Here is a 23,877-nt window from a genome sequence, read left to right as displayed (position 1 = left end):
ATCTCTCTCTTTCTCGTCCTAAGCATATCAGATGACAATGTTTCTAGTTGCCAGTTGCTGGCGCATTAGTTCTATCTTAGAATGTCTTTTAGTTGTGTGCCATCGGTTGACGCGTTTGCAATGTTTCTATTTCGGCGAGCAAATAAAAAGGCAGCTCCTCGGCCCTCGCGTGCTCCATCCTTTGCCCTGCCCAAGCGTCGTCCGCCTGTCCAGCTGACACCCTCTCATCAACACGATCAGCTGCCATTTCTGTCGCGTTCCCGCTTCAGTGCCCTGCCACATTTTCGGGCCTACGAAGACGAACCAGAGAATCTATCGCTGTTCATAGCCATCCTTTATGTGGTCGACTTATTTGGCATCTTTCCGTTTATCACTCTACCCGCTCTGTTGGTCAAACTTGGTTATTTTGGATTACTACTGGTGCTATCAATCATATTCCTGCAGATTTACACTTCGTTTTTGTTATCCCAGTGCTGGAGCATGGCAGAGCTATTGGATCCATCTATTTCGCAGAAGCGAAACTTTCCCTATGCAGCACTTGCCGAATTGGCATATGGACGTTACATGAGCGTCTTGGTCTCTGTGCTCCTCGATTTAAGTATTTTTTCTATGGCCGTTCCCAGTGTGGTTATGGCTGCCCAGAATCTGGAGGCCGTTGTCCTGCGTATGAGTGCAGGTCATTACAATTTCTCCTATTGCTACTGGGCCATAATTGTGGGCTTGGTGATTTGTCCACTCATGTGGCTGGGCAGTCCAAAGCATATGAGGTAAGATTGGAATTCAAGGGTACCGAATTTGCTTTAGATTCACATATCTTATGTAGAGGACTAGCTATCATTGCTGTCTGTGTAATGATTACCATTGTGGGACTGCTCTGGTTTTGCCTCTTTGCTGCACCCTCTCTGGGTCAACCATTCGAGGGAATAACCCTGGGTAAGTTGCTTGGGTAAAGTCAGTTGTCTGACATTAATTGCTGTGTCTGACATTTGCAGAACTTCCCGGCTTCCTTACCGTACTCAACAGCTATAGTGTACTGGCCTTTCAGTTCGATATACATCCTGTGCTGCTTACCCTTCAAATTGATATGAAAAACAAGTCACAGGTATCCTGGGCTGCTCTGAGTGGAATTGCTAGTAAGTGGAACAGTTTTTGCTTATCAATTCCAGCTCACATTCCCATATCAAATAGTTACCTGTGGCGTGGCCATCTTTGGCTCCGTTATTGCGGCTTACAAATTCGGCTCAATGATTGCCAATAATTTGCTACAATCACTGCCCACCAGTATTCCATTTTATGTGATGTTGATACTAATGTCTCTTCAGCTATGCTTTTCGGTGACCGTGGCTAGTTCGGCCATGTTTCTACAGATCGAGAACTACTTCAAGTTGCCAGAATGTAAGGATCTATGCCAAATGAGTCCTTAAGCTTTAACTTAAATTTTGTTTATAGCTCTCTCCCTGAAACGCATGCTGATACGTTCTTCGGTCCTAGGATTGGAAGTGCTAATGGCCGAATTTGTGCCCAGCTTCGATGCCCTCATGGATGTTGTGGGCGGCACGATAACAGGCCCATTGGTTTTTATTCTCCCGCCGCTGCTCTATCGCCGGATACGTCAAATGGAGCGAGTGCATCAGCGTATTGCTGCCGAAGCTAGCTATGGTAGCATGCCATTGGATTTGAACTACGACCCTGTTGAATTGGAAATGGAGCCACTTCTAGTGGCCTCCCAGCCTCATACGCCCCGTGGCTGCTGGCTGCGTCTGATGCGTTTGCTACATCGTCTGGAATGTGATGTCTCCTGCACCATGGCTGTGCTCATATTCGGTCTATTGGCCACATTTCTATCGACCTATTTGAATTTGTTTACCATAACCGACTTATTTACAAATAACTCACCCTGTTTGACCAATCTGACAAAGCATTTCAATTAAGTTGAGGGACAACTTGAGGTTTCCGCCAACCCCAAATCAAAAAAAAAAAAAAATCAAAAACAACGATTAAATATAAATAATACCATGGCTCATCTACGAGAATTCCCAGCACTGTGTCCTTCGTTCAGGTCAGACACCTAGCAAATTGCGAATAATGCAATAAATATTTAAAGTGTTTTGTATAACATAAACTACAAATTTAATAAATTAATTATACACAGACTCTAGTACATATGTATCTATGTGTGTGTGTGTGTGTGTACATCAAGTGCTTGTCTGTATAACTAAATTTAATTAGTTAAGCTGTTTAAAAACAAAAAAAAAAAAAAAACATACATAGGAACAAAAAATTTAAGCCACAAAATACAACTATTTGTTTTATTTTTGCGAGCAACTGCACACACGCTCATCATTTATCATCTTCATATACCCTTATAAAAAAGGCTGTATTAGTTTTAAACAAACCACTGACTAAGTAATTGATTATATTCAAAGCATTCCCAATTAGTAAAGCATTTTGAGAAGTCTCTCATTTTTGGCTTTGACCTCGTCTTTAGACAAAAAAAATTGCTAAAAAGGGTATAATAATATCGTTATTTTTTGTGTCTCTTCGCTTTCAGGTTTGGCCTAATGTTTCATTTGGCCAAATTGTTTCCAAAAACATTTTGACTATTGTTCTTGACAGTAATTTGAGATGAGTTCAGTTTTAGTTCGCGTAGCCCGATCAACTGGAAAGTGAACAACAACAGCAACAACAACACCTGATAACACCTTTCGAAGCTCTCTTTGGCCAACAACACAGGCTGTGGCTGGGGCTGTGACTGTGGCGAAGATGTTGGCATGCCAGGGAAGCTGAGCTCAGGGTTTAAATTTAAACACAGCGACCAAGTCGAGACTAGACACTTTGATTCTTATGAGCTTGGGGATTCTTCTGTGGCCCATACATAAATTTAATTTATTCTTTGGCAGATGTTTACCTCTCTATGCATAGCATTCTTTTTTTTTTTCCCCCCTTATTCTGTTCTTTTTGTATTTGCGTATTTAATTTTTAATATAAAATTATTGTTGTTGTTGAATTTTTTTTTCCTGGCATTCATTTCCGTCTTCCATAATACGTTTTTAACTGAGCATCTATCCATGCCCCATGGTCCATTGGGGCGAGATGATGATGACTCAAGTGTGAGTGTGTGTGTGTGTCTGTGTGTGTTGATAACCTTAGCCCAATGCAAAAGCTTTAGCTAATAAACAAATAGGTAATCATTTTATTTTGCTTTTGCCTGCGCTGTGATTATTTATTAAAATTAATACTCAATTGTTTGATGGCAGCTTCAACATTGGCTCGTACGTTGACGCGTCATCGGTAGTCATCGTGGATGTTGATTTTGGTTCCTGACACAGCCATCAAGACCTAACACCTGTAGCTGTGGCTGCTGCTGCGGCTGTGACTGTGGCTTGGCCGCTTTTATTAGCTCGTTATTTTTAGTTGGCTTTTATGGTCCAAGTACACAAAAGCCCATGTAATGCCACTACGCACCCTTTTAATTGCGGCGAAGCAACATTTTTTATTTTATGACTCTTTTTGGTATGTTTTTTGTTCTTTTTGAAGAATACCCTGTAGTTACAGAGGATTACACAGAAAATGATTAAGTATAGGCCCTAGATTAAAGTCTGGTATAGGCTTGAAAGGGATTTATTGTTTTCAGCAAATTTATAAACTGGATAAAATGAAAATTTGCTTTAAATTCATCCTAAAATGTATGTATGTATTCATTTCAAAAAGCGAAATCTATAACTCCCTATGCCTATTTTAGGTGTCTAAGTTTCCCCCAATTCTTAGCCTTAGATTCACCAAGGAAAACAGCTATGAATTGATGTCCTTTATATTATATACCAAATCAAAAATCTTAAAGAAAAGGTAACTGCTGTATCTTAAAACAAGGATTTCAAGGATAAGATTTCCGTTCACCTACCTTGCGGGATGTATGAACATCAAGTTGCTAACAAATATTTACATAAAATAGTTGAATACATATGAAATAGAGTCCTTAAGGAAAAAATAGGAACCTCAATCGCTCTTTTCTTAAAATTTTCGCCCAAATCCATTAGGTAACCCCAAGTCGACTCGTCTGCCTTAAGTTAGGTATAGATTTTTACTGCCTTTTAGGTAATTTTTGTTGTGTGTATATATATATTTTTTTTTTCTATATGTACAATTGCCAGATTCCAATATGCAGAAGGTCTCGTTTAGCACGAACTGTTTGTTGTTTGGCTATGAGTCACGCTTGAGGCTAATACAAGTACTTGGACATGGACCTGTTGATGCTGGGTTTTAGCTAGCTAAACTGAAGGCATATACAAAATATTGCCAAGTGCAGCATAAATCGTGCTAATTGATTCTATCGTTTAGAAATTGACAAGCCTTTTATGTTTATCTGTTTAATTTTTATTTTTGTTTTACATAATTTCCATAAAACATGCATAATTAATAGTTATTAACAAACATATATTGTTTATCCATTTAAGGGGGGGTATATCAAATAAAATTATTGGTAATTTCTATCACTACCAATGGCCAAAAAACCTTCTCACAGTTGACTGGAAAACCATCTTTTCATCATCGATTGACTGTCGCCACTTCAGGCCAATTTTGCCTTTGGCTGTCAAAATGAAAGAATGATGAAGAGAGAGCCAAAATAAGAAAAAAAAGTGCGCATATGAAAAACACGAGAAAAAAATTATTTATACGGTGGCAATTTTCAAGTGCCCGGCACAAAGGCTTAACCTAGAAATTAATGATATTTAAATTGCAAGTTCCTTTTGCCCATAAAGATCTAACCAACAAGTATGTACTACAATGGTCGGCAAAAAGCACCGTGGCAAAGCTTTGAAATACAAAATTTCACTTTTCATTTCCTATTGACCCCATTTCTAAATTTTTTCCAACCTTAGATCCAGCTTCAACTTCTTTTTGGCCGGCATGTCTGAAGTGCCCGCAGATCTTCGATTTTTGGTTTTTCAATACCCATTCATCGTAACTCCTAGTAAGGTATATCAAGATGGTCAAAAGGGAGAGACCATGACCATTAAAAATATGTTAGTTTATGTATATGTAGACTATTTTAGGCAGCTTCTCTTAGTTGATATCCTAATCCAAGTGTATGTAAAGAGTAATATAGGGTATCTGAAATGGCATTACAGTTTTTAACACTCGATTTGATGGTTTCTGTGTTCTCCTAATCGAATTTCTGAATCTGAAGCTCAATCGAACTGTAACGTCTTTCAAATAGCCATTTATGGTGCCAGTTTGCTGCTGGCTGCTTTCTGCATCAATTGAATACTCATTAGGCACACTCACTCGCACTCACATTCACACTGGCACTTACCGAAACCCGCCAAGAAGAAAGATCTGACCATGATGATTTTTTCATTTCATTTGTCTTTTGGGCCTTCACACAGAATCGGCACAAAGTGTTTCTACCCCCTTATAGAAAGATTTTGCATTGTTTTCCCATTTGATTTGGCCAACTTCAGATATATGTACACCAGAAACCCCCAAAGGGTCTAAATGTATGGATTTTGGCCTGATTTTGCCTTTGGTTGGCTATGAGGAAATCAGCTGATCATCAAAACAAATTAACATATATGACTAGAACGCATTTTTACATAATACATAAATTAAATAATAAGCTTAGGCGTTAATAATATTGTTTAAAAATAAATCGATGACGTTATAAATGATTAACTATCAGACAATACAAATTGTTTGCTAATAGACTTGGCCAGCCAAACCAAGACGATAGATACATACGTAGATAGATAGACAGAGAGTTAGATGGTAGGTCGAGAGAGAGAGAGGGGGGAGAGGGGGAGGTACGACGAGATGAGACGTTGAAGTTGAAGATTCCAGATTCGCATTGTATTATTCACATAAATTACAATATTTGGTGAGCACAAAAACGTGAGCCATAAAGCCAATAACAACAAATAGTTGTAGAAATCGCAACAATCGACACACAATAAAAAACTAAGCAAATAAATATATGTATATACAATATAATTATAGACAAGTTCAAACAAATGCATAGTCAAGGACGTTGAAGGCCATTCAATGTATCGGAATCGGAATCTGAAACTGAATTTGGGGGTTGTGCCGTGCCAACTGCTGCCTCCTTATACTACTTGATCACCTCTCCACTCCAATTGAGCTCATCGACTTGCTAATCAAGTCTGTGCAGAAGCATTAAACCAGATTGATGTTGGCCCATAAACAATATACATATGTACATTTGTGAGGGGGGCGAGGCGATTAGGTGGACGGGATGGGGTGGGCAGGTGGGCTGGCAGGTGAATAGAGTCTGTACAGTGTGCAAGGCCGCCGCAGTTTAAACTGTAAATAACTTGCAGCTCATTACCATTAGCCGATGGCTGCATCCTCGGTTTATTGTCTAAAAATAAACAGCAAAAGGCTTCGTTTCCTTCTCGATGGTCGTCTTCTGTTGTGTTCCTTTTTCTTTTTATTATTAATTAGTACAGCTCATTGGCTTGGCCCAGACGCAGGCTGCGGGAGGGGGAAATGCAGACAGTAAGACGGTGGCTTGATTCTGACAGGAATTTTTTTAGTACGTGAATCTCAATCTGCTTTTAGATGGGGTGTTATTTGGTGTTGGCGCTTGGCGCCTCTCATCAAGACCAAGGCCCAGACTCTGTTGGCTAGAGCTGGTATACAGCTGTTGGAGGCATTTGGCCAAAGCCTGCAGCAAATTAATTGGCATCGGTCCCCCCACCCCCAAAAGCTGCAGTTGCCTTCATCAGGCTGAGACAGGGAGTGACGCTGAGACTGAGACTTTTAATGGCAACGCTTAGGAGTGGGCTATAAATAAAACTATCTTCTAGAAGCCACCACCAGCACCATCATCACTACCACTACCAGCAGCACTTCATACCTCATTTTCATTGTCAATCTTTGGTGGTGTTGTCTCTCTCACTCTCTCTCACTCCCTCTTACCAGCACTGTGGAATTTCCCATTGGTCATTAAAGCCAAAGAATGGCAAGCGGCTTCAGCATCAGCATCAACATCAACATCAGCAACCACAGCGGTGTTGACTTTTTTTATTGATGCAATCAAAATGTGGCAAGAAACAAAAACCTTTTAAATGTCTTTAAAATGCAGCCAAGAGCAATTCCTCTCCCACCCTATCGCATGTTCTAGGAATTGGCGAAAAGTCCAAATGGTATGGTCATAGACCAGATCCAATCTCCAGCTCCACTTCCAGTTCTGGTTGGCTCGATCATTGCCTTTCTATATGTATGCAAGGACTCATAAAACTGGAAGTGCTTGTCTGATAATGTCTGTGATGATGTTAATGATCAAATACAGGAAATGCCAATTCTATTAAAAACATCAACAACGATCAAAAGAGAATTCCGAATGTAAGTACATGATACAAATGTAAACAACAGAATTCATACGATTCATGTTATCATTTCAAAACCGAAACTAAATCGGTCTAGCTTTTCTCCTTTCATGATCGACAAGAAAGTCTTCATGGATCTTTAGGTGGATGGTTAGAATGGGATGAGAGTCTTCAAGTTCTGGGCACTCTTAATTTATTGTCGCCTGTTTAGTCAATGATTTATTTTAGTATCTTGGCCGCTGCCATTAGATGGTCAGTAAGAACTACAAAGTAAAAGAGAACGGTGTAGAATAGAATAAAAGTAGGGAATATTTGAGTAAAGTTTTAACTGCCGCTGCTTCATTTCGGGTTGAATAAAACAATAAACAGAAGCTAAAGCGGTGGTGACCCTAAATTAAGCTGATTATTCATAACATTTATATAGCTGGCCAGTGGCCAGTTGCCCGCGGTTTAGTCTTGGTCGTCGTCTCTTGGAGGGACCGCCTGCAGATGATTAGATAAAACCAGCGCACGGCGACGCACATTGACCGCAACGAACGACCCAACATTTCGCTCACGTAACTGAACTCAAGTGGACCTTCGTTTTTCTCAGCACTCTACGATAAAAAAAAAAAACCAAAATTATAATTAAAAGTAAAAGACACACTCTTGGTCCACACAGCGAAATTAGAATTATGTTTCCTTAATGAGTGCCACCAGAGACACACACAGAGAGAGAGAGAGAGAAGAGAGAGAGAGAGAGAGAGAGAGAGGGAGAGAGTGAGATAGAGACCCGCTAAGCATCTTTCAATATAAGCCAGAAGTTGCGAGTTCACTGAACTTTTTGGCAATAGGCTGGAGCTCTTTTTTTTTTACCTCGGGCCGGGTTTGGCCACTAAAACTTGGACTTGTACTCAAATTGGAACTGAGCTTGGGATGGGGATTGGGATTGGGCCACTTTCCCAACTAAACTCTGTATATGTATGTATGTAGAAAAACACTCAGCGGTAACGCCTCTAACTGTAAACTTATTTACAGAACTGTTGTTGTTGTTGTTGTTTTTTCTCTCCCTACATTTTTACTGGCTTGTTCTATTGAAAATTTGCATAAATTTTGGTTTTTATACATTTTGGAAATGCTGTGCGAATTTAGAGCTGATGCTTCTGATGCTGATGATGGGTGAGTGTTTACATAACACTTTAGACCCGGCCAAGTCCGGGCCGCCACATCTCTTATGAATGAACCGTAAAACAAACACTGCTGGCGGCAATAGAAATTTGCATCAGTTTCGACAAGCCACAATAAATCAAACTGCGGCAGGTAGGCGACACATCGATATCCATCTCCAAAACTATATTCCAGTCCCGGTAGCTCAATTACTCAATGAGAAGGGAGAAAGGGAGGTAGGGACTTGGCCAAACTGACATATTTACTCAACAAACCAGCCTCGAGCTAGTAGAGAACGATCCGATGAGCGAGCGTTCTAATCAAACAAACTTTTACCTATTTGGGGCGTCTGCGTGAGCAACAATTTGTTGTGCCAAATGCCAAATCGTTTCGTGAAATTCACCCCAGTCTGGTCATAAATCACCCAAATGCGCCTAGGAATCTGGCGACCGACTGACTGACGAACTGGCTGCCAGTTCGGTAATTGCCGCATTAGAAACGCCAGGCAAAATGAGCGAATAAATCAACTAACTCCAACACCTACGCCGCATAGGCTGCGATAACCAACTACCGTTTTACGTTTTAATGGCTTACAGCACACCGAAAAACCGAAACGAAATACAGTAACAAATTGAGCATATGTAGGTAAATGCCAAAAACAATCGCACATTCTTTCATTTGGCATAATTTGTCGCCTATTTGCTGTCGTCTCGTAAATCACAAAGAGCTGCGCGTGCGCAAATGTCTCTGGCCGAAATGTTCCCAATGGAATTCAATGTCACAGTCAATGTGGTGGGTGCGGCACACCGAGATTCGATTGCACTTCCGACTTCCGTCTTGGATGAAGATGGCCTCTTATTGGCATTAACAACATCATCATCATTACACAGCGAGTTTGGTTGAAAGCAATTAGCATTGGAGCCAAGATACAACAAAAGCTGACAGTCAAAGAGGCGACTATTATGATGATGATGATGGTAGTAGATAAATAATAATCTTAGCTCAATGCAAAACAAATATCTACTACATAAGGTAAATTGCTTCGACAAGTATTTAAGTTTAATTGAATTTGACGAATTTATTTTCGAGTGTCGGTGTGTGTGTGTGTGTGTGTGTGTGTGTGTGTTTCTTTCTGCGTTCTGCAAATGCTATTCAAGGCCTAACATGGTTAACCGGCCAACCGGCCATCGGCTCCAGCTTTCGTCTTAATAAGATAATCATCGCGCACGACTTCAATCACCGCTCGCCCCAGACAATTAGTCAAAACAATATTTTCTATAGGTATGTATGTTTATACTACCTGGGCGATTATTGGCAATCTTGAAAATCTTCTTTGGCATCGGCGGCCTTAGAATATTGACTGGGTTATGCAAGCAAAAGAGTCGCCAAGCATAGTCACGTTAAATGGGTGTCAGGAGCGCTTTTATAGAGCAAATAATCATTAAATAAAAACTGTATTAGAATTGCCATATTCATTTTAACACAAGTTTTTTCTTCCCAAGATTTAGAAAGAATTTTACTATTACAATTTATGGAGCTTTTCACGATCCATTTATCTTAAATGGGTCGTTTTTTCGACAAATTCCCATAGTAATCCGGTCCTGCCTGAGGTTAAAGCGCTTTATAATTTCCGTAGACGCCATTAGAATTGATTTTCGTATCCGAATCCGCTTTTGTGATCATGGCCAAGTTGATTCTTAAGCTTTTTTTTCGGTTTATTCTTGGGTTACCTAATCAAAATACATATTTGAATCTATTGAATGCTGAAAGGATGTGAAGGCCATCATCATCTTTTGTTTGCACATAAAAACTTTATTAACCATTTTAGCCATTTGTTAAAAAGGCACACACACACACACACACACACATTTGTTTAGAAAGTTCTCTATTATTTATGACATGGATTCTTGATTACCTAAGGCTATCACCTGAAATCATTTTTCGTATTTCTTCTTTTTTTATTTATACATTTTGCTTTGTTATTAATACGAGTAAGAGTTTTAAAGTTTGGCTAAAACCAAACCAGTTTTCATTTGTAACTTATTCTTGGTTTTGTTTGGCATCAGATTTTGTATATTTCTTTGGGTGTGGATGGGGGGAGGGGGTCTATTTTTTTTCGTCAAGGTTCAATGTCCGCATCAAATGGCATCATCTAATGGATATGCTTGATGTCTCAGGCTTTGAGCTCCTTACAATTTGAGTGTGTGTGTGTGTCATTAAAGGCTTAGCAGGTAAACTGCACTTTGTTACTTATCTTCGTCATTCGAAAAAATCATGAAGCAAATCCGTTTAGAAATGCAGCTGTCAATGTTGTGTGGCATAAGGTGTCTTCAATGTCAGGGCCACTGGGCTCCAAGCTACAAGTAACAACAACAACAACTACTCAATATTTGACAGCTGCTAATTGGCCAAAACCAAAACACCCACCCGTCCATTTTTTGATTTGCTCACGCCTTTAGCCATTAATAATGGCATTTCTATTGACATGATTTTTACGCACGGAGTCGCGTTAAAATTGGACTCCCCCTCGGGGGAGTTTCATTCACATTTATGCGGTTGTCAAGGCCAATTGCATTAATTTCATAATAATCATAAATAATAATCGCAATAGCTTTACGCCCCGAATCTATTTGCGTATTTCTTTTTATACATTTTCAGTTGGTTTTTTTTATCTTTTCCTCTTTTTTTTTTGTTTTTTGATTGCTTGTGAATTTCGCTCACGCCTCTTGGGTCAAGAATATAGACCGAAAATACATAGGTAGACAGCCATTCACTTTTCACCTAGTCAAAAACTTTCAAACAGTCGTAAAAATCGAATTCGAAAATCCCCCATCATTCCAGACCCCAAAAATAAATGAAGGCAAAAGGCACCAGCCAAACAAAATTCAGAAATGTTCTCTTTCCCTTTCGGGCCCCCATGTCTCTCTTTCTCTCTCTGCCTCTCTTTCTGGCTAACAAGTCCAATGGTAACGGTACTTTTTGTTACCATGCGCCAAGCAATTTGTTATTTGTATTCATTTGTATTTGCTCTAATTTGTAGGCTTCAAGACAACCAACTTCAAGACTCTGTCTCTGGACTCGAAGCTGCTGCTGGGCGTCGCACAGCTGACATTTTTGCTTGTGCACAAAGCAAATACCAAACTGTGCCTAGCATGGCTAATTAGAACTCGGCTAAAACGTGCGTGTGAGTGTGCACATACATTCATTCAAACAAACAAACAGACAGACAGACATTCAGTTACATTAGCACTTGACTTGGCTTTTGTTTGACCCACGCCCGAGATGAATCTTTGGTTATCATTGTCTTTCTCTGTTCTAACTGTTGCGAATCTATTTGCGAAAAATACACAAAACACCAGAAAAAAAAAGTGTCAAAGCTTGACAACAGTTCCTGATCCTCTGGTTAATTTGTTGGGGCTTAAAGTGACAGACACGTTTACATATGTATGTACATCCCAAGCATTGCTTGGTCTTTGCTCGTGTCTAAAGTGAACCAATTTCGTGGCTTTTGTTCTACCATACTGACAGGAAACTGGGTCGTCATCGGATATATGTATGGCCTACAATTGCCTCCAACACCTGGCTGCTTAATTAACCTAAAGTCACAAACAAACCCACACTCTCACACACACACACACACTCATGATGATGTAGATGATGCGTGCCTTGGTCAGCTCAAGCTTTAGTTTTCAGAGAAGCGCATCCACCTCCCATTTAAATGGAATTCCACAAGTTAAGCCTAGAGGCATCTCTTTTTTTTTATTTATTTTTAGTATCTTTCTGACGCAGACGAATTGCATGCCATATTTACAGACGGGGGCGTAATGGCAAACATTAACTTTAATTAATTGAAAAGAAAACACAACAAAAGTTACCTAGACTCGGCATCAAAAGTCATTAATTTTTAATTGGCTTAAGGAATAAGCAAACAGAACTAACAAAAATGCCACAAAAATACTAAAATCAATATGGCCAAAAGGATCTAATCATAACATGGCTTAGAGAGCGAAATTAACCTGCTTTAACAAACGAAAAGAAAACATATTTCTTTTTTAGAGTTCAGTCAATTATCAAGTCTATTCACCAATTATCAAGTCGTTTTAATATCAATCATTATTTTTTCGTGTTCATGATGCTATATATAACAGCTGAGATATAAAATTTAATAGTTTTCCCAAAAGGAGTGATAAATCTAGAATGTTGAAACAGGATCTTAATGTATGTCAGACACTTGAAATTTTGATGGCTAATCTGGAGATCTGCAGTAGGCGGCCATGTTGACTTATCTCTTTGATGGTAAAACACATTAACACGTATCGTTAAAAGTTTAAATACTCTTACATGTTCCCAGAACCCAATTCAATTATTCAGCGGAATGAATGGGAGAATAGAAGGTACTTTTCTAGAGTTAATTTTTTGGTATTGAAAGTATTAATATTCTTGAGATTTGACTTTTATGGTTAAAGGCAAAAGAGATTTTTTTTTTGTAATAACTTTCTTGTTCCCTCATATTATTCGTAATATTAAGAATAACTGTCTAAATTTTATTGCTTTCTTTGTTTCAAAATGAGTTATTAAAGTGTAATTAATGGCATTTTAAATTAATTAATTCAGCATATTTATAAAACAATTAATGAAGTTCGCAGATCAGTCGCATCATTAGTTGCAAAATAGAAATAGAAACAAAAACCAAAACCAAAACCGTCCCAAGACCATAATCTCAACAGACACAATTTGGCTTATTGATCACTGAAATTGGCGTGCGTTGAAAGTTATTTCTGATTTATGACAAAATATTTGGAAGAACACACTCACACACACACACACTCACGGAGTAGAAATTAATGAATTCCTTGTAAGCCAGGCATAAACAGAAATAACCAAGAAATCACAATGCGAAGACAAATGGAATTCTTGTTTTGGGCCTCTTCTATTTGCTGTTGTTTTTGTTCTATTAGATACTTATAAAGATATTTGTTTTCAATATTTGTTTAATTGTTATTATGTTAGGTTTTTGTTTTTATTTTTTTTGTTTCAATATATTTTTGGCGCTACGTTTCTTTTAACCATCGATTGTTGTGCTACCTTGGATGGGGATTTGCATATAGAGAGAACAAGTTAGTTGGTTGAAAGTTATCATCATCATCATCGCCCAGAACCGAAACGTTTTGTGAATGAGTCAGCAGCTTCCAAGCAGCTTTATCTACGTATTGCGTTTTCCCCACTCCCCCTCCCCCTTCTCATTCTATTTATATAAAGATTACAGAATTCATTTGCATTACAAAAGCCTATTAGCAATGGCTAAGCGACAGTTGTGGATCGCCACGCCCCAAAGAGAGCAAAAAGTCGTTGACTTGAGCGATGACTTGAGAGCGAGCTAAGAAACCGTTGCTGATGCTAATCTTAAATTTTGTTCAGAAGCAAAAGCAGTCCAAAAGCCAACTAACTTAAGTAAGTAATAGCTCCCAATGATGGGAGCTGGCCACAACGATTTGCAGATAATCGTGACAGGCTAATGACCTGGAAAAACAACGAAAGGTTGGGAACCAACACGGCAGCAACGGGAGAAAGGGTTATAAATAAACAGAACCATTTTTATGTTCATTGATTAAATATTTGGCAATAATTTGAGTCACAAAAAGAATTTAAGATCATATGAAATTAACTAAAGGCAAGTTTGTGTCCTAAGTCTTTTGTTTTTAACTGCATGTTTTTTTTTTTTTTTTTTTTTACAACTTTTGCTGAGCACTTAACACCCGAGAATTGATCATTAAACGGCACACACTTTTATATTGTGTGTGATCATACATTGAGTGGCAATAAAATTGAATTTATAACAATCAGTAAAACAAACGGAACAACAAGAAGTTCATTTTGAAGAACAAGCCAATATATGTACGTACGTACAAGTCGATGTCGCTTCGTTTGGGTTAACGAACTGGCTGGGCAAAAAGTTTTAATTAATTAATGCATAAAATTGCTTGCTAAACAAGCACAAAACATATATTCACCACATTGCCCACACAATGATAAGGGTCACAAATTAAATGGCTGTCCACAGCGATTTGGTTATGGCCCCACACTTTACCCATGGCAAGTGTCGCTTGGCCGGCAGCTGCCTCAGTCGCTTCGATTCACATGCTAATCGCGTGAAATTTATCAAAAAGAAAAAAACACAAAACTATTGAATATTTGCATACATTTTAATTCGTTTCTTCCCCTTAAATTGAGATTTTCATTTAAATACAAATCGATTGAGATAAATTAGCCAAAGTCAAAGAGTCGGCTAACCAACATTGGTAAGTTTTTGCTTTTGTTGTTGGTCTTTCTCGTGAAAGCTTTAACATCAATGGAACTGTTTACACACACACACACACACACGCATTCTCTTGAATGTTTTGTTTTGGCTTTTTCCCCCCCTTTTTTTTTTTAGCCAAATTCAAAAGCCTTTCTTTTCTTAACTCAAACTCGCCTCACTAACATCGAGCTCTGTTTTGTCAGTTAGAATTGGGCGCAAAGCTAAAAGGCTTATGGGCTTAGTGCCTTGAAAAGAGACTAGAAAAGTACACACACACACACACACTCTTGGAAAGCGGCCTTAGCTTTCGCCCGTCTTCTACAAGGTCGTTTCATTTTTCAAAATTGCACAGAACGATTTGATATGGTGATATCAAGCTCAAGGCAAACGATTGACACCAAATATCTTTAAAATTTTAGTATTTAATTTCTTTTGATATTCTTTTTGATTTCTTTGATTTCGTGTCCAGTCCAATTAAATATTTTTAATGATTATCTAAGCAATCACCAAGAACGGCAACTGGCAAACTCTTCAGAATTTGTCAATTTGCTTTTCATTTAGAGTCCCAAATCGATGACAGCATTCAATGAACAATAAAGGTTTTGATTGATTAGCAACTAAATAAAGAAGAAATTTGCAATGCAAATTGTATGGCATGTCTAATGAACAGGATTTGGCACAAAAATTGATTTCAACTTGAGCAGATTACAATTGGTATATACATATGTGAGATTGTGCAACAAATTTTATACATAAAACACGCAACGTGCCAGAGATTGATAATCAACGATTTTCATTAGGCATCTCAGCGGCAGAAGCAATTGAAACATTAGAGAGATATTGTTGGTTGACTTGGGCCTCGGCAACACTTTTTGGCGTTGACCCATTTTGGCCAGAGTGCACGCGAGGTGGCACAGGCCGCAGCCAATGGCCCGGCATCCATGGCGTCGACAAGTGTTTGGCTACAAACAATGTTGTTATTGTTGTTGCTGTTGCTGTTAGCTGTCTGTTGGCGTTCAAGTGGCGCTTGGGCGATTTTGGTTTTGATTTTGTCTTGTTTTGGCTTGGCTTGGCTCGGCTTGGTTTTTCTGTGTCAATTGTTGCCATCGGGCACAGAGGCTGATGAGACAATTTAAATGCAAATAAATTGAAAGCATCAGCAACAACAGACAACAAAAACGAAAAGCAACCACATACATACATATAACAAATTCAATTAACGGGTCATCAGCAGAAGCCAATAGCAATTGAAAGTCTAATTGAATCACGCTTTGGCTATTTTCATTCTAACATTTCATCATTAATTATTCGCACTGACTGGCGGATGTAAGCCGCAATTTCTGGTCTCTTGGGTTATTAGGAACCTTTGAGCTTCTAGAGCTTTATGAATGGAGCGAATGATGATAATGACTCCCCCTGTCTGTCTGTCTGAATACTGAATCACACCTAGCGCATTTACTATTTATAGACATGAGGCCTCTGCATCACTCTATCTCCCTCTCTCTCTCTCCCACTTGCCACCATCGAAGCATCCAGTTATATTCTTATCTAAAGTGCACACAGTATTCGCAATTTGAAATAATTGCGCTTAACCACATAAGCTGTCGCCCCATTGCCAATGCCAAAGCCAAAGTCGTTGCCAGTGCCGATGCCAGTGCCATCTCTGGCTCCTCTAATACTTCCGCCAAGAGTTTTAACAACTGGTGTGGCAACATTTTTAGCCTTTTGCTATTTTTAGCCACAAGTTGCATTCATTAAAAGTAAGCAAAAAAAGATTCTTAAATATTATATGGCCTCTGGTTACTAGGATTCTCTCCCTCTCTTTCTCTCGTCCTCCGACTTCGCTTCAATTTTCTATAGTTAATGCGTTTTTGATCGGGGCCACGTTTATTACATCACAATATTCTTCGGCCAATTCTCTGATGCAATTCGCGAAACTTGTCATACCGGCTAGCTGGTGTGCGGCTCAGTTACAATTCCACAATTCAATATGTGAGCACCGCCAGCAAGACAGAGGAAAAGAGCAAAGCAACAAATATCAAGGAAAGAAAAATAAAAAAAAATCAGCAAACCTCCGTGTCAATGTCGCCAAAGTCCACAATTTCAAGGCAGGATTAAGCTGCAAGATGACGACCCTGCTTAACTGCACTTGGAGTTTGCGTTTTGGATTTGTAGTTTTGCGTGTTTGTAATTTAAGCGGCTGCTTGGTCTAGGCAATGTCATTTAGTTCTTGATAAGATGTTACGATGCAGTTGTTGTTGCTGGTGTTGCAGTTGCACATAAATTAGAGACAGGCCTGGTGTAGCATATCTGATAACCAAGAAAGCTGTGAGAGAGTATCAAAGTTGAGACTTGCTGACAGCAACAAGCTGCAAATTTTTTCTAAGCATATCCATTTTGATATACGGTCTTTATTTCCTGCTTATGCTGATGCTGATGAGCTTTGGTCTTATGGCTAATAAAACAGGGCCCAAATGAAACCCACAAAAAAATCCCTCCAAATCGAATCGAATCGACTAGAAAATGCAATTGTGGGAATTCTGAGCTGACCAATTTCTTGGTTCAATTTTATGCATATGACTCAAATGACCCAAATTGAAAAGTAAACAGCTGCAACCAATGCAACTAACTCAGATGAATCTTCAGAATACACATACACAGAGATACATATAAGTGTGTATGTATTTAATACCCTTTTCAGTGAGCAATCAATCATTACAGTGGGTAATATTTATACACTACTAACCAGGCACTATTAACTGCAGTTTATAAGACTGTCTCTTGATGTTAGCGAATAATAAACAGTCTGAAAAAAATGCCAGGACATTCTTAGGATTGTTCCTTCTAAAGGCAAAACAGAGATAGCTCTAAATATTTAGGCGTCTTTGAAAGTCGAAAGACTCGATTACCATAAGTTGCCCAAGCTAAGACCAAAAGAACTAGAAATTTTTGAGTATTACTAGACGCCCTTCAATCTAGATCTTAGAGTCTTGTGACTATATTCTTGACATCATTATAAATCATGTTATTAAATTTGTCTTATTCGAACAGATCACTTTGAGCTCAAAAGGGATATATCATTTAACAATTTTGACTATCTGTTAGTGTAATCAATATTCGTGGGATTGTAAAACAGTTTGAAATTCGAAATGGTTATGTTTAAATTTGGCAAACAACAATAACAACAACACCACGAAGAAGAAGCAGAAGAAGACCAACAGTAGATAGAGTCAACCTGTTTGTTGTTAAGTTTAGCACATGTCCCAAAACCCAAAGAATCAGTCAGTGTGAGAGGGGTCTCTGGGTTAGTCTCCAATAAAAATGCAGTAAATTCTTAGAACAAATGATTAATAAAAAAAGTCATATATGTACACACACGCAAAACATGAAAAAAACACACTCACATACACACACACACACACATATGTATTTGTTGTAAGCTGCACCCACTTGAAAGCTGTGAAAGAAAACGCATTTGACTTTAGAGTCATTGGAATTTTATGCGGCAAAACATCTTGAGCCTACCTATGACCACTTGTTGTTGCAGTTGCAGTTGCGAGTGAGAGTCGTTGTTGTTGCTTGTGGTGTTGGTTGCTGCTGTGCTGGCTTCTTGTTGTTTGTTAGAGAAATCGATTAGAACCAACAACTACAACTAACATACATGTAGCAACAAAGATAGCGATTGTTTCTCCTGCTGCAGTTGCAAGATTCTGCAGAGATTCTGCCAACTCATCTTGATGATCTCCTGCGTGGCCTTTGATGAGCTCCGTGGCGTGGCACTGCGTAAAGGTGTCAATTTTAGCACACAAATGCCATACGCCATCTAAGAGGATAGCTTTCTATGGTCATTCCTCCCTCCCTCCCTTCCTCCGACTAACTCAAGTCAAAATTCTCATCCTAAGCGGCATTGCCATTCGATAGAGCGGCATCTGTGGTTAGAGACCAGCTAATTAGCAGTAGCAAAAACACAAAATCTATATGTATCCTCGTGTATTCTTCTTCCTTCTTCCTAAACAATAAACAATAGAGAATAAAAACTTGAACTATGCAATGTTTGCACATCAATCAAGTGAAATCAAATGGTAAAATTTTGTTGGCATTGATTGAAAGCTTCACAATTTTTGGCAAAAGAAGAAACCAACGAAAAAAACGCAGACAACGTCAGCAATTTAATTGCATACTCTTCAATCGAAAAGGGCGGAGATCGAGGGAGGGGGTGGCCGGAGGAGAAGCAACAAAAAACCATCTACTATGGACACTTTAATTTGTATGTTATGCAAATTGCATGCCAAACAATGAGCCGTAATAAACATTATGCGGCATTTGGTTTATTATTTCAAATTAATTGTCGTCGAGACTGAAACAAGTTTTGTTTTGGTTTTTTTTTTTTTATCTAGTCTTTTCTTTTGACATGCCCAAATAATTTTGGCAAGGGGAGGGCATATAAATAATATGATAATTGCGCACATGCAAAGAATTTCCGTACTGGGGCGTGGCATCATTGACTCTCGATTAATGGGTTAAATCTCTCGGAGATGAACATTCAAACCTTTCACCGTGTGCCTTTCGTTGCCCATTAGAATAAGAATGAATACCTTGCCTAATGAACGAAAGTGAAGTGAAAGTCATTTGCATATATGCATATGTTATTATTGTTGTTGTTGTTGTTATCTATAAACTTTTGTTTTGATGGCACCGGTTGTACCCCAACTAAAAACTAGCATAAAGATCATATTTCGTTTTACGCCCCACAATTTGCAAAGAAATTGAATTTTGCTGTTTTAATGCAGCGAAAGTAAAGTCACAAAATGCAACAACAACAAAAACTGCTGCGAATTAAAATTACAAGCACATTTTAAGTATGTTTTTTTTTTTTTTGGTTTTTGGCAAGTGGAAATTCTAAAATTAAATAAAATCGTAGAGTTTTACAAGACAAGACAAGTCAAGAGGCGAGAAACAGAAAGTAAATCGTAAATCAGAGAAAGTTATGCTCAACTTTTGTTACTTTTGTTTGGCCAGTTGGCTCATTTGCGTATGCCGTAACCTCAAGTCCGTTGGCCAAGATGGGCCATTAATCATTTATCAGAACATCAGACTTGTTAATGATCATCAGCCCATATACACAACGAATACCAAAGGCAGCTAGTAGTATTAATATATTTTTATATTTTAGAGTAAGAGATTTGTTGTGTATAAATCAGGGTATTTTTTGAAGATTGCGTGAGAAGAAGTTTCGCTCAAAAACTTTTATTATTTATTTTTGTTGTTGTTGTTTTAGGGGGTACATTGAACTCCAAAAAAGAGAAAAAAAAACAAAGAAAATTAAAATACCTTAAGAAATATAAAAAGAAAAAGGAAGTGTCCAAATGGCAAAAGAATTTTTGTTTTTTTTTCTTTTTAGTTCTTTCTTGGTTTTACCTTTGGAAACCTTCTTTATTTCATATATGATAAACAAGAAGCAGAAAAAACCTTGAACCCGTGTCGGGTTTTGTTTGCTGTTACTGGATTCGCTTTGTTTGTTAGTAAAAGATTGTGCTGGTCTTTTGCCCTCACTTTATTACAGTTATAAAGCATGGCCAAAAAAGTGAATGAAAGTGCTGCCTGCTGGCAGCTTCTTTTGCTGCAGTGTTGGCCATTTTCGGTCAATCATTTGTTTTTACTTTCTAAATTGGCATTTGCTACACATGCGCTTAAAATAATACTCTCAAAAAGATGCCACAAAGATAGACACGATGATGATGATGATGATGATGATGATAAAACAAATAATAATGATGATGAACTTGCTTGAACTTTAAGCCAACTTCTTTCTTCAAAGTGACAAGAAACGTTTGCATGCCAAGATGCGGTTCCATATCAATGAGGTGAATCACACTTTCTCCCTGGACAGCAAGTAGCAGATCAGCATAAGCATAACTCGCCTGGTTTGCATAAATAATGTCGCCGTGATCGGACCAGTTCAGAACGAAGACCAGAGGTGAGCAGAGAGAATTTGGCCCGGCTATAATCAAGATAAATGTTGGCCAAGCCAACTGAGAGATGTTGTTGTTGTTGGGTGCGTTTGCAAAAATCACCCAGAATCCGAGGCACCGATCGACCTGATGATCATGATGATGAGTAATGGTGCAGTTCTTAACTTTAGTCTGGCTTAGTCAGCGGGTTTTTTTTTGTATCTCTCTCCATCCAATCCAACAAAAATAATGGAGCTAGTGTGGTTTTTCTCCCCCTCTTCCTTTCTCTCCCTCTCTCTCTCTCTCGTTCTCTCCCTTTTTCTATCTCTGTCATGGTGATCATGATTATTATGCTTCTTATTGACGTAGAGAAAGGGGAGAATCAAATTAATATAAAGTTTCTAATTTATACAATATTTATCATAAGTACGATGGACGATTGTGTCAAATAATCAAAAGGTTATGTTAACCCGAAAATTATTAATAAATATTTTGAGTTTTAAGAGCTTTCTTTTAATTTAATTTAAAAAGAAGAGAAGAAGATAATCTAATCAGGGCCATTATATTTATGAGCCTAAAAAGATTCGTTTAATATTTTAGGATTTAATGGTTCTCCATGATTTAATGTTTAGCATTGGCTTGGCTAAATATGTTTAGACTGGAATGAATGCTCTCATACATAATCAAGATAATATGTTCAAAGTCTCACACGTGTTTTGTTGCGAAACTATGCATTAACTTTCATTTTAATTAACTGGCTAGTCGAAGATGACTCCACATATATTTTTAAGTGTGGAGTTTGTAGGTTTATTTTTAGAACTAAAGAACTATCTGCACATCATTTAGTCGCTGTTTTATGTCACTTAGCCAAAGGGTAACTCATAAACCAAGCCAAATGTAGCCCAGGCGCATCTGTATCTGGCGCGTGTATCTGTCTTGTTCTCGCTCTGTCTCTCTCTCTCACTCTATCTATCTATCTCTATCTCTCTTTCTTAATATGTTGTCTACCTGTAGCAAATACACAATGATGCTGGACCAACCATCAAGACTAAGATTAGGTCCGAGAGCAAAGTCGAGGCCATGATTTGGTCATGTGGTCATGTCACACAGCAGTTTTCGTTTTCAATGCCGGCCCCTAAAGGCGGGCAAGTCTAACAGGGCTAAGGGATGCCAAGAGGCGGTGAGGCGGGAGAGGAGTGGAGGGAAGGCAGTGTGAGGGAATTGACTATGCTTGGCATGCATTCAACACACGATACTTGGCATTCCTGGCAGGCCTTGACTGCAACTGCAACTTCTTGCAGTGTTTTGCCTGCGTGAGTTTGTGTCCAAAGTCTTTTGTTTTGCCATCTTCGGACAAGCGACTATCGATCGGCATGATCGTCATCATGGCTGACTGGTTTGGCCGAATGCTTGGCATGCTATTTTTATTACATTATACTGCAAAATAGTAACAACACCCCTTCCTTTCATTCCTCTCTCTCTCTCTCTCTCTCTCTCTCTCTCTCTCTCTCTCTCTTGTGGCATCCCCCCAAAGAGACTCCACAGTCTGTGCCCTCCTCCGTCAACACACATACATATGTATGTACATATAACGTAAAAAGGGTTATGGTCATGTTGTCAACGCTTTTTGCATTGTTTTTCAAGCGCAGTCCATTACATGATTTTATTATGTTCCTGGCATTCGCAGCGTCATGTAGAAAATGTGGATCCAAGTGCGGCTGCGCTTTTGTTTTAGTTGTTGTCACTTTTTGTATCGACTTGCAGTTGCAGCTAGAGCTGGAGTTGCAGTTGGAGTCGGAGTCGTCCCCCACACCCAGTGTGCCAAGATGGGCTACAACACGCACGCTCTAATGAGCAAAAATCATTTAAGACGTTGCTATTTTTAGTTGGCATTTGCTATATATAGGATGCCAGTGGTATTGGATGCAATCTGAGGCCCAGACCCAAGCACTATTGGGCTTCCAACTCTGGCCAATTCCAACTGGTTCTATTTCTACAGCATTCAGAATACATACTAAGTATATATGTGGTTGGCTTGGATGAGAGTAATGCGATCTAATGGATAAAGGAATTTGCATTTGCCATGGGGAGAGAGCCACCACGAGCGACAGAGAGAGAGAGAGAGAGAGAGAGAGAGTGTCGAGTTCATTAAACAGTCTATCGGTCAAGTACCCAAGATTGGCGTCTGTTTTGGCTAATTGCGCGTGCGCAACCAACGGAAGCAAACCGAGCCCCAACAAATGTCGTGTTTAAGTAGCTGTGGCGGCCACTTCTCATGCTAATTAAACAGAATTGGGCAAAGCCACATGTGAAGTGAAGTGTGGTGACGTGTGCTGAAAGAGACCACAAAACGGTTCTTAAATCCTAAACTGTTGCAGCGGCAACATCGACCGCCAGCAGCCACCAGCCACCAGCCAGCAGCCAACAGCCATCAGCCAAGAACATGTTAATTTTTAAGTTGCCGGCGAATTTCGTGGAAGAATAGGGTAATGTGGAGAGAAAAAGCACAAAAGTATGAATTACAACTGATGCGCAAAATTGAAGCCCGGCAAAACAGCGGGCAATGGACGAGTGAGCAAACAAAAGGAACCGTTTCTTGCAGAGCACCAGGGCAACTGCCTAGCCCCAGTCCCTGTTCCTGTCCCTGTCCCTAGAATGAGCTTGCCATCCAAAAGGCAAATGTCGTTGCACTTTCTTCGAATGCCTTTTTTTTTTGTATTTTTGGCTGCATCTTCTAGATGGCAAGTTTACGTTTGCGATAAGCAGAGCTAATGACGGCCAGTCGGTTAGTCAGCCAGCCGCAGAACCGTTGTGTCCCTTTTTTTTGGGGTAGGGAGGTGGATGGGGGGCTATACTTGGCAAGTGTATGCTAAAAAGAATTTTTGTTCTTATTTTTTTTGGTTGGTTTCCTTTCTTTTTGCCTTCTGATGAATTGCAATTGAAGCTACAAATTACGGTTATGTATATATTTGCCAGAGGAAGGCAAAGTGGAAAGAATATATGTATATCAGGCGATAAACTGAAAGCCCAAATAAAAAAGAAAACCGCAAAACAGTAAAGAGAGTGAATAAAAAGTAAAATAAAAGTTAACAAGCAAAATTTCTTTAAATCAAGAGAAACTTTCTTGCCGCCACTC

General features: G+C 39.0%; 1 protein-coding gene across 1 annotated transcript; it reads left to right on the top strand.

The window, feature by feature from the left end:
• Window positions 1–27: 27 nt before the first annotated feature.
• On the top strand, window positions 28–2,251 carry mah (mahogany). The gene is made up of 5 exons (XM_068301064.1): window positions 28–767; window positions 824–933; window positions 993–1,133; window positions 1,189–1,395; window positions 1,450–2,251. Exons 1-5 carry the CDS (start codon window positions 82–84, stop codon window positions 1,929–1,931), a joined length of 1,626 nt encoding a protein of 541 aa, XP_068157165.1. The 5' UTR covers window positions 28–81; the 3' UTR covers window positions 1,932–2,251.
• The last annotated feature ends 21,626 nt before the right edge of the window (window positions 2,252–23,877 follow it).

Source organism: Drosophila tropicalis, unplaced genomic scaffold, assembly GCF_018151085.1.
Source record: "Drosophila tropicalis isolate 14030-0801.00 unplaced genomic scaffold, ASM1815108v1 contig_878, whole genome shotgun sequence".
Lineage (NCBI taxonomy): Eukaryota > Metazoa > Arthropoda > Insecta > Diptera > Drosophilidae > Drosophila > Drosophila tropicalis.
This window is presented reverse-complemented; position numbering and strand designations above follow the sequence as displayed.

Bases quoted from the DNA above. Each gene is read 5' to 3' on its own strand.
- mah (XM_068301064.1), top strand. From the start codon at position 82: ATGTCTTTTAGTTGTGTGCCATCGGTTGACGCGTTTGCAATGTTTCTA. The intron at 768-823 runs GTAAGATTGGAA...TATCTTATGTAG, and splicing joins GGCAGTCCAAAGCATATGAG to AGGACTAGCTATCATTGCTG. The intron at 1,396-1,449 runs GTAAGGATCTAT...TTTTGTTTATAG, and splicing joins CTACTTCAAGTTGCCAGAAT to CTCTCTCCCTGAAACGCATG.